We start from the raw sequence: 11419 nt of genomic DNA, 5'->3' as shown, positions 1-11419 counted from the left end.
ACTCGACATTCAATGATTAATCTTCCTTTTGTGTGCACACGTGTACACTTTGTGGCTTCCGTTCGGGCCAAAATTTCAAAATCTCCAAGATATGGCGAGGCCATGAGAATGCAAGGCAAGGGTATTACTGTTGAAGCGACGCCACTCAAGCTAAGCGAGCCTCAGCAGTAGATAGTCCGCTGCTCTCTGCTGTGCGTGCTTCAGCGCGAACATGTACGCAAGCGCATCTTTTGATTTCAACCAATCAGCGTCGACGCAAATGACGTCACACACGACAACAGCTAAGCTAAGTTAGCCGAGACGACACTCGAAGTCGGACGGACACGATTTTCTGCCAATCTGTGTTTTTCCCTTTTTGGCCAAATATATTTTTTACTACAACTGTCTTGTCGACGGTGTCTTTTATTCGTTCGACTGGGGTTTAGCAGGTGTGTTTATAAAGAGACAAAAATTGTTTGGGGACTATCCCCCACATTCTAGTTGAGATGGTATAACCCAAGAGGCAAAATGACGCTTGCTACTGTTGTTGCGAGTTGCCATTCGTGCTACTAAACCATTAGTCAAACGCCATCATGTCTTCTGTCGTTATTACACAAACAAAAATCTCTTTACTGTTACTAGTGTTAGTGCCTCAATATGGCTACGCTCGTGAAAGCAATACAACGAACTCAAACGCGTCTTCGTTCAATTTTGTCAACTAATATCCGGATTAATTTTATGCAAATTTTCCTCAATTCTCCAGAGAAATTTTCATAAAAATTTGAAAAACCCGGAATTCCGGGAAAATCCGGAGGACTTTCATCTCTGATATTGGTATCTTGAAGTGTTGTTTTCGTGAATGATGACAAAATTGTTTTTTTAATGGCCCCCTTTTTTCATGACGAGAACGAGACGAGGAGCTAAATGTGGCTCTTTGGTGACTAAAATAAGGAGTTTTCTCTAAGGAGACTGGACATGTGGTCTATCAGACGTTAGAAATGCATGGCATGTCTTCCTATTATGCTTGTAATCTATCTGTCGAAAAAAACATCTGCAATGTTGCTGCAACCAATCCTTGTTTGGTCATGCCCACCACCAGGCCGGCACACAGGGCACATGCACACACCAGCACAACACAAGGCCCCTGCGGTCAAAAGTCACATACACAGACGTGCTTCCCATTGATGGACCATTGCGGCAGTGTCAACAAAGGGGCTTGGTGAAAAAGATACATGACCACGGTTCTCCCAATTTGAGGAAAATGGCTTGCATTGAATGAGGTTTTTTTTTTTATGTACATTTGCTTCTTCATGCACGGCACTTGATGTGCAGCTGTGGTTCTTGTATAAGTGCTCCGTAAATAAAGTGAAGAAGAAAGATTACCTCAGCTATGTTGATCTGGACAGAAGCGTGGTCCTTGGCTCCGATGATTCTGTTGCTGGCAGAGCTTCAACAAACAGAACAAATCATGTTCTGAAATACAACAATTTCTAATCCCTGGTGATGTTATGTTCCAGCCTGTCTGCTCCAATCCGGTTGAGCCAATGAAGCCCTTGGTATGACCAACCAGTTTTTCCATACTAGATTCAACATGCCGACTATCATTAGCTCGCTCAGTCACCTTGGGTAACAAGCCTGAAAAAAAAAATGAATGCCCCCCAACCGCAATTTTTTTGGGTGGGGCGGGGAAACACAATTAGATTTTCCAAAATCTTCAGCCCTAATACTAAAAAAGGCAGGACCCAAATCTTCAGCCATAATACTGGGAAAAAAAAGGCAGGACCCCAAACATTTTAGTACCGGTACTCTTGGCCAATTTCATGTGAAGATATGCTAGTCACGATTGTATTATTATTATTATTATTATTATTTGTATCCTGGTGACCTGTTGGGTTTTTCTTACGTAAAGGAGGTACCTTGGCTCAACAAAGGTTGTTTTCCAAGTGATGTAATCAATTCTCTCCCAGTTAAAAGCTCAAGTTAGCAATTACATTTGATAGGATGCAGAGAAACTGACATGTTTCTATCAACATGCAGTACAGCGATTTCAAGCCAGCTGTAACCTCTCGATGGACCAGAGATCTTACATTGGAGCTTTACAGACTGTAAAGCTCCAGTGGAAGAGATCTTACATTGGAGCTGGCTGGTCTCGCTGTCAATTCTGGCACTCAAAGCAGGTACCTGATGCCAGTTGCCGGTCTCTTTACGTTCCTGGTGGGCATGGCGAATGTTCACAGAACCAATAGTGCTTAAACAAAATGAAAAAGTACAAAAAGAGCACCAGAGACGATAGCTGTTTGCTGAACAATGATTAGCATTAGTGCTACTTGGCTATTATTATCACTACTGGACATTGCTGTGCACAGCCTCGACTGTGGCTGTGACTCAAGTGAATGGGGCCCCAAAAATATCAGTGTACTTCACTCGCAAACAAACCCCCTGTCGTGACATATTTGTATCACATCATTATTTTCTCCTTGTTCTAAACTACTACGAACATCTACTTAAACCTGTGCAACCAGCAAATGGTCACTCTTTTTTTAATTAGTATTCATTAATATTTTTTGTTGCGGACAAACTTCTGCTCCACAGCACATTTACTCACTAATTTATCGTTGAAATTAGAGCATATTTCAAATTACAGTGCACCCCCCCAAAAAAAGCCCTGTTGTCACTGACTTTACCGCTGTTAAGCCCCCCCCTTCAGAAAAGGCAAATGTAACTTTGAGCAATATTAAATTTAGAAATTACTGATCAGTTTGACAAGACCTTTGTAGTTTTGATATACAGTGATCCCTCGCTCTAACGCGGTTCACTTTCCGCGGCTTCGCCGTTTCACGGATTTTTTAGTGCAGTTTTTTAATGCTTTTAACCCTTTAAATCAGAACGCGTCGGCGGCGACGCGTGTCGACAGTACAGTATTTCCAAAAACTATTAGGAGTTATTTGTTGAAAACCTTTGTTTTTTTTTTTTTTGTAATTGGGCCTGAAAACAGGTTTTGGTCTATGATTTCATTGTATATATAGTTAAGTATTGTACAATAACTGTAAAAAAATAAAGTTCAGTACTTCATGGATTTCACTTATCACTGGTTCTTTTTGGAACGTAACCCCCGCGATAAACGAGGGATTACTGTATTTAGTAATTTTGTGACCTTTACAATTTCAGAAAGTGGAGAAAACTGATCTTTTCTCCCCGATCAGCCCAGATTTCTGATCATATGATTGGATCGGGACATCCCTAAAACAAACCTTCATGTCATTGATTTATCAAGTCCATTAAAAAAAACAAATGTGTCCATACGATAAATCGATATTGTAATTATCATGACAGGCTAATCTGTTAGTCAATCCATTTACTTCAGATTTGGCAGAAGCATAGTTAGATGCAGTATATAGTAAGTGTGGACATTTGGTTAGAAAACTTACTCACCCGAATGTTTTTGAATGGGCTTTGTAAACTTTGAATTTGGGAAATGTTGGATTGATCCTTATTCCAAACGTACTTGATCTTTTGAGAGATTTCGTGACCTGTCAGTGATTATGTTTTAGAGCCAGAGTTAGGAGCTTCCTCGTTCTGGGGAGAGGGATTATAACCAAAATATTGTTCGAAAAACACAGATAAACATTCAAAATGTGTTTTTTTTCCCCCATGACAACGAGGGGCGTAAACGCCAAAAACCATGTATCCGCGGGTGCCTAAAGTATTTTCAAACTGTACTTCCGTGTAATCCCGCCCGGGCATTGAACCCACGCAACCACCGACCCCCTCGAGTAGTGGGGTTTGACTAACGTACTTTTAAGACAACACCCGTTACATTTGCTCACCATTTACGAGGGACGTAGAGGTCCACAAATTCACCAGCGTCGTTCTGCATGTTGATTCGCACGCGGTCGACAAAGCTGTAGGGAACATTTGATGTCAACGTTTGATGTCAACATTTTCAACACAACTGTGATACTTATCGCAGCTAAATCGCAATCAGTTACAATGCAAAAGCTGTCAATATTTCAAGATGTGGCGGACAAAACTAGCGGTAGCCTCTTAGCAACTTTTAGCATAGCAACGAACATGTGGATAAGTCCGCACGAAGCGCCGTGGAAGCTAAAATTTTAACAGCAATTTAGCTTCTTTTCTCCTTTAAACGGGCGCACGCAGTAACCCTGTCCGCTCAACAGCAACAAACATCCGCAGAATACACTTTTACATCACTGCATATGGTCATTTAAGGAGGTTTTCAGAAGGACAGCGAAACAAACCCTCACCGTAACCGACAAATGGACGACGGAAAGGAGGGGCTTCTTCTTCTCCGAGGATGTGACGGCAGTTAACATCCTGCTGTGCATCACCGCCATCTGTCGTTTCCGTTGCGCTGTTTATTCATTTCCGATGTACTTTTCTCTAGATATTAAATTCTTGACACAAATCCAGTCATATTTAAATATGCAATAAGGTATCTCACTTCACTTCCCCTTATTCCACACGATAATATGCTATTTACTGCCCACATTCACTCATTCATTTCCCCTCCTTTCCCTAGTACGTTTCGTGATAGCTGCACGTTCCACTGTTCTTTTTTTCTTGACACCCGTCAGACCCTGTTTGATGTTTTCTAAAAAATACTGTCCGTGGTTACGCATGAACAAAAAGTCGATTGATTTACAAAAAAAAAAAAAAAAGACATAACTTATGCATGTGAAATATTCAATAGCATATTTTTTCTGTAGCCTACATATTAGATTGGACATTTGAATGTCTGTCTAATGTCGATTAGCAATTTAGTTAAGTTTAAAAAGGCTTGTGGAAATACTAAAAGTTTAGAATATAGCACTGCTGCTGATAACAATAATAATAATAACGATCACACTAATTCATAACAACGTGTGATGCAAAATTGAAAAGGCCAGCGAACATACTTTAGACGAGTTCAACCACCACATCCAACTAGGATTAAAAACCTGACAGAGTGATAAGAGATATAGCATTTGAGGATAAATAGCTGGAGAAAAACGTTTACCTTCTTTGACGTCTGACGTCGATGACGTCAGACGTCAAAGAAATAATATCAGCGTACATTGGGCCCATATAGTAGTCACCATTTTGAGCACTGTTAATCTCAAAAAATATTTTAGGTCTCCCTTTGCGGCCCAGCTACATAAAAATAAAAACGTTGGTAGAATTACTGATTAGAGCCACCAGCATCAGGGCCGTCAGAGACATCAGTCCGCCAAAAGAGGGAGGCAGAGGAATGTACTGATTAGTGATGTGTCGTTCGCGAACGAACCGGCTCTTAGAGCCGGCTCTTTGAAGTGAACGACGGGAGCCGGCTCCCAATTGGGAGCCGCTCCTAATAGGAGCCGACTTTTTTTTGTCCTCCCCCCCTCCCCCCCAATCGGATAAAGCCGCACGTGATTGGTCAATATCCGTGGTAGAAGAGGGAGGGGAGGGTTACACACACGCTGCAGCGTCGAGAAGGGGGAGGAGTTAGAGACACACACACACAGCAGCACACTGTGAGCAGCACACGAACAGGAGAGACAGGGAGACGAGAGAGAGCTCGATAGCGCTACAGGGAAAAAACAACACAGTGGAAAGGTGAGAAAATGGATAGGAAAAGCAGTGAAATTTGGACTAATTTCAACTTAATTGATAGTTCAACAGCAGCGTGTAGACTGTGCAAGGTTAAAATATCCAATATCAAATTTTAATTTATAATTTGTTGTGTGGTAATCAAAGCTTACTTATGTTGTTTTACTGAAAATTGTTAAAAGCTTATAAATATACACAATCAGAGATTGGAACTTTTTGTTGACCTTGTTTTGAGATGGGTCTATGTTTTTGTACTTTGTAATTTATTTTTTGTAGCACTCCATGTTGAGTGTGTTCAGAAGAATATAAATAAAGCCATATAAATAATAGCCGTGAGCCGTCACCTTACCGTGGTGGAGGGTTTTTTTTGTAGAGACACATCATCAGTATGCAGGGGTGCAGCGCACACGTGTTGCCTGCGAAGCACTTTGCGACATGTTCTCTGATCCATGACAGAGTGAAGGGCTGAGTGGGGGAGGGGGACTTGTAAGGCAAGGGAGTACGACAGGAAGGCTTGGGCGCAGGATGGATTTTACAGCCATAGTCATTGCACTCCGACAGTTTTTGGACAAAGTCTTACTACCATTTCGTCATTTTAAATTAGTTTTTGTCCAATTCCTACTCAATTATTTCACGTAATATGTTATATGTTATAAATATGTTATAAAATGCGTGACAATTTGTACATAATCCGAGTCGATTCTTGTAATTTCACGGTTACTTTTGGCAAATTAAATTCCAACAAAATACGTGTTCGTAACTTCAGTGAATTACCTTTTGCACAAAATGTGATACGTTTTTGCACTTCCGCTGCCTAAGAAAAAAAAAAGAAGCAGAATGCTATGAAATGAGAGCCAGTTTATGCATAAAGGTTACTAAATTATGGTTAGTAATTCCACTACAATATAATTTGTCCAGAATACAACTAAATCTTACTGAAGACCTTTTTACACAAAACCTGCCGAATTTTGCACTTTTGGGATTTTTTTTTTTTTTTGGATGGGGGGGACAGAAACCGACAAAATCCTTTCAAGTCTCCATGGCAACACACCAATGAAGGAAAACTTCCCTGCCATATGTGACTGGTGATAATCCTACAAAATACAAGTGTTTGGAAATAATGTTCCTACATGCCTTTTTATATAAACTCCCCAATTGATACAAAATAGACTGCGCTGACATTTTTTTTTGCACAGTACTGTAAAGCCCATTGGTGACCAGAGTCAAGGTGCTCTTATTGATGGTACAGCGTTTGTTGCGTGAGTTTGTCACGAGAAAGCCCCAAAAATAAATGCGAGCAGTATGTAAACAGGCAGACCCCCTGGAGCGGCTGTTGTCCCTGGCGAGGGCCGTATGCTATAAGTCACACACGCACACATGCAACACAAACACATGCTTGCAGATTTGGAAGGTAACCAGAGTCGGCCTTTTAGGCGCACCAACAAGTAGCGAGCAAAACGTGTGCGTTTGTGTGCGCACGTGCGTCTCTCGCCAGGGGTGCACAACGCACACATGAATCTATGACCTCCATTTTCAGTGGATGCCATTTGACAACATCTGGATTTCCGCGTCATTTAATTGCAAACGCAAAGCACCACAGACAAAAGCTTCAGTGGTTGCGTTGCTTTTAGCATTCAGAGACCACAGTAAAAATGCCGTCTTGATTAGTTTTGACAGCTGCCGCATAAATTCCAACACTTTACTTTTTGTGCATATTCTACTAAATTCTAATCATTTGATTGCATCAGATCTATTTTTAAAAAATTACATTTTGTAGAGAGTGCTACTAAAATTTTCAAATGTCACTGCATTGCTTTTTGCACAAATCTTACTACGTTTTTGCGAGCACCTTAACTGCTTTTTAAGTCGGCATAAAAAAAAAAAAAAATCATACCAAATTCTTGGAGTTTACCTGCAATACAATTTCGACTGAATTGAATTATTATGAGTAATATAACTGCAATGCTCTCTGTACAACTTGTACGAAATCAGTATAGGTCATTTTATAGATTTAGATATATCAGTTTATATTTTATATAAAATTGAACACCACTTAAACAGTTTTCTTTTGTAAGTTAAACAAAAAAAATTATCATAAGGACAACAGAAAACAAGAAATAACATCAATCATTTATTCACTGCTTTTCACAAGAGCACAACCTCAGTTTCAGAGTCATAACTTAACATCATTTTCTGGGATACAGTCAGATAGTGCTGAAATAATATATATTTAAATATTGCTTTTTCTTGCTTTCCTTCATTTAAAAAAAACTTGTTTAAAGCATGTTGGCATACTAAATATTCCATACTTGTCAAAAGTTAGGACACGCGTCAGTTGTTAGCATATCATCACTGTCCTGTGAAAACAAGTCCATTTTTGTCATTAAAAATTCTTTATTTTTTTTTTGTTAATGTCCATATTTCATACAAAAATGTGTTTTTCACAGGACATTGACGATTAGGCAAGTTTGTCCAAATTTTCGAATCCCTTACGGGAACCATGATGTAAAAAAAATTTGGTTTCATTTTCACATTTACTGACCCCAATAAGCCATAATGGCACCATACAACAGAAAGTCACGCTGTTGGAATTAAAACAATATGTCTGTGCACAAAGCACACCACCACAAAAATAAAAATTGAAATTGGCCTTGGAGTTGCCTAATTAAAGTGATTACCAATAAAAGTCTCGATTTCACTTTCTATTGTAGAAAGGCGGCCAATGAACAAACGAGCTAATTGAGTGATAGACTGGAGTACACCGGATATGTTGTTTTGAAAGACGGCAACAGTTTGAAAGGCAGGACTTAAGTAAGTCTATGAGTAGCCGAGGTCTTTCTTTGAGTTGTCGGCACGCGTCAAGACACATCGTCGTGATCATTGCCTGACCGCCGGCATTCGGGACGCACAGGAAAGGACAAATGCCGTCTCGATTTGTTGCGACAGCGCAATGCACACGAGCAACACTTACAGGACTTTAGTGCGACAGTACATATCGAACAGAGGCAGAAATGTCCTTTTGATTCATTTTGACAGTCAGCAAGCTTAAAACACACAACACCTACCACGCTGAAGTGCGGAGTGAGGTTTTGATTTGTTTTGATTATGGGCTACTGTTGAAAATGCATGCTAGCGACAGGACTGAAGTATAACAAACAACCTGTAGTCAACAATCACTTTTTGAAAGGTGTCTCTCTTTCTTTGAGGTGTTCACCATTCTGAGTTTGGAAATGTCTGAACTTGTTTTGACAGTCGACAACAGTTTGAAAGGCAATTTAGCGCCATAAAGGACTTAAGTGAAACAACAAGTCGCTCAACTTTCTCTACGTTTTCTGCAGGCCTCAAAGCATGTTGTTTGTACCACTGTTTTTTGTTTGTTTGGGTTTTTTTTTGGGGGGGGGGGGGATTCTTTTGCAACTCTGCATTTCATATAAGCTCGGCAATTAGCATGGCTTCTCCGTCTTGTTGCCTCTTACCCAGAATTTTATGTTTCACGACTCATAATGGGACGCCTCGGGATCCGCCAGGAAGAGCTCGAAGAAGTGGCTGGGGAGAGGGAAGTCTGGGCTTCCCTCCTAAAGCTGCTGCCCCCGCGACCCGACCCCGGATAAGCGATGGAAAATGGATGGATGGATGGATGGATAAATAATAAATATTTGATATACTGTATATTTTTTACATTAGTAATTCATTTTACACATAATTTTACATGATTTTTGGTAGTAAATTAATTTAAGCAACAAAAAAACTGAGGTGCCATTTGGGAGCCGAAAGAGCCGGCTCTTTTTCGTGAGCCAAGCTCAAAGAACCGGCTCTCTAAAAGGAGCCGGAATTCCCATCACTAGTACTGAAGACAGGGAGTGGGAGGGGATTGGCCGCTCAACCAGTTTTGGTTCCCCCTGGAGTCCCGGTGTATAAACACACGCGTTCGAGGTCAATCAAGCATTTAACAAAATGAAACTTTCAAACATAATAACATTGTGTTTGTCTATTCTCCATCAGCCTGCTGGCACAAGTTTCATGAGAGCCCTGACCTTCAACAATGGGCTTCTTCTAAAAGGACACTGATTTTCAATCTGACTATCATTGACATGAAATCAGTTGTTTTTATTCCCCATAAAAATCATTATGACTTTTGCATTAACAGTATGATTTTGCTGGGCAAATAGTATATACACAAAGGTCGATTATTTAAAACAAAGCCAAACATTGCTCATTGGAAAAATTCGTTGAAAACTTAGAATTCTCAACTTACTTATCAACATCAGGAACGCAATAAGACTGGCTTCATTTATTTTAAAAACTGCACCTGTGAAGTGTTTTTCCCTTGCATTGTTCTTTTACCAAAACCTCCAGGTGATTGAAAGAGGATTTTTCAAGATGATGATTTTTCAAGATTAAAGATTTTTTAGATTTGCAGCATGAGAAAAGTAGAATTTATGACAGCAGCACCCCAGCACCCTTTTTAATCGTTTTTGCTCTTTGTACTGTGTATGTGCAATTTGAGGGTTTTGGGACTGCACTTAAGTTGTTTGTATACAAAACACCAAAAAACCATGCATATACAGTCGTCCATTTGACTACACTTTTCCTAATTGACATCATCGTGCGGCGGCGCTGAAGTAGGTCTCTAAGAGTGCGGACTTTACCTGCAAAAAATTGGCTTAATCGTGAAATGAAAAAAGATAAAGGTGCAAATTTTTTTGTGAAAGGATCTCTGAGGATGTTTTACATTGATTTTTGAATTGCCCATTCTCTGATAAATAATGCAATGGGATGCCAACACTAAAAGGTCGGTGATTGGCTCATTTTGCTGTCAATCAAACTGGCACACAGGCTCAGACAGATCATCCAATCTGATGCAGAAAAGGCTAGCGTCCGGTATGCTCCCACTGCCATCCAGTCCCAGAGACGCCTGGCGTCCGTGGGCGGGACAAAAACCACCTTGTATCCAATGACTCGTCTCCGTTCAACGCATTGGGACAACCTACCCTGAACTCTCGAGACGCTCGGCGTCCGGGCAATTGATGCTCTGCAGATGCTCGGCGTCCACCGTTTAAAGCACAGCGAAGCTGCAGGAATGAATGAGATGGGAGTCGCATCGTAACCAGTAAAAAGAAGCTGATTCGGAACAAAGGTTGAGCACGTTGTAGCGCATATTTAGTCAATGACATGTACACACAATGAAATTTACATTCATATATTTGATCACGGCGGCCCGGTAGTCCAGTGGTTAGCGCGTCGAATTCACAGTGCCGGGGTAACAGGGTTCAATTCCAGCTCTAGCCTCCCTGTGTGGAGTTTGCATGTTCTCCCAGGGCCTGCTTGGGTTTTCTCTGGGTACTCCGGTTTCCTCCCACATTCCAAAAACATACATGGGAGGCTGATTGAACACTCTAAATTGTCCCCAGGTGTGAGCGTGAGCGTGTATGGTTGTTCGTCTCTGTGTGCCCTGCGATTGGCTGGCAAGCAGTTCAGGGTGTCCCCCGCCGACTGCCCGAAGACAGCTGGGATAGGCTCCAGCACCCCCCGCGACCCTAGTGAGGATGAAGTCGTTCGGAAAGCAGTTCAGAAAATGGATGGATGGATGGAGGAAAAGAACAGTAATAAAAAAAAAATCTTTTTGGCACAAGTGGATAGTCAAGGAAGCCAACAGTGGCGGACCCTCAGGGCCAGCAAGGCCTTCCCTGCTGGCCTAAACATTCTCAGAAAAGTAAATTTACCATTATGTATTTTATGTTATTTTATAATTTATGTTATTTTATTTTCATAAGTATGTAAACAAAATTATTCTCTGTATTCTTTACGTCGTATTATTTCCACTTAGTTGAGTGGCGTTTTACTTTTTTTT

At 40.8% G+C, this 11419-nt stretch overlaps 1 protein-coding gene and 1 long non-coding RNA gene across 3 annotated transcripts in view; one reads left to right on the top strand and one right to left on the bottom strand.

Moving 5' to 3' along the window:
• Positions 1-126, top strand: part of LOC109526470 (uncharacterized) — a 6370-nt gene extending 6244 nt beyond the window's left edge. Inside the window, exon 3 of the long non-coding RNA XR_002170344.1 lies at positions 100-126. This is a non-coding gene — a long non-coding RNA (uncharacterized LOC109526470). The remainder of the gene's footprint in view (positions 1-99) is intronic.
• The window catches only part of rps21 (ribosomal protein S21), a 10132-nt gene extending 5772 nt beyond the window's left edge, over positions 1-4360 (bottom strand). For both annotated transcript variants that reach the window (XM_019887757.1, XM_019887758.1), the window contains exons 1-3: positions 4245-4360; positions 3807-3881; positions 1363-1426 (exon numbers count right to left, since the gene is read on the bottom strand). In XM_019887757.1, the coding sequence (XP_019743316.1) occupies positions 1363-1426; positions 3807-3856 (114 nt within the window). In that variant the 5' untranslated portion in view covers positions 3857-3881; positions 4245-4360. The remainder of the gene's footprint in view (positions 1-1362; positions 1427-3806; positions 3882-4244) is intronic.
• Between the last annotated feature and the right edge of the window lie 7059 nt (positions 4361-11419).

Source organism: Hippocampus comes, unplaced genomic scaffold, assembly GCF_001891065.2.
Source record: "Hippocampus comes isolate QL1 unplaced genomic scaffold, H_comes_QL1_v1.1 scaffold245, whole genome shotgun sequence".
Classification (NCBI taxonomy): Eukaryota; Metazoa; Chordata; class Actinopteri; order Syngnathiformes; family Syngnathidae; genus Hippocampus; species Hippocampus comes.
The sequence above is the reverse complement of the archived record's forward strand: the minus strand, read 5'-3'. Positions and strand labels throughout refer to the sequence as shown.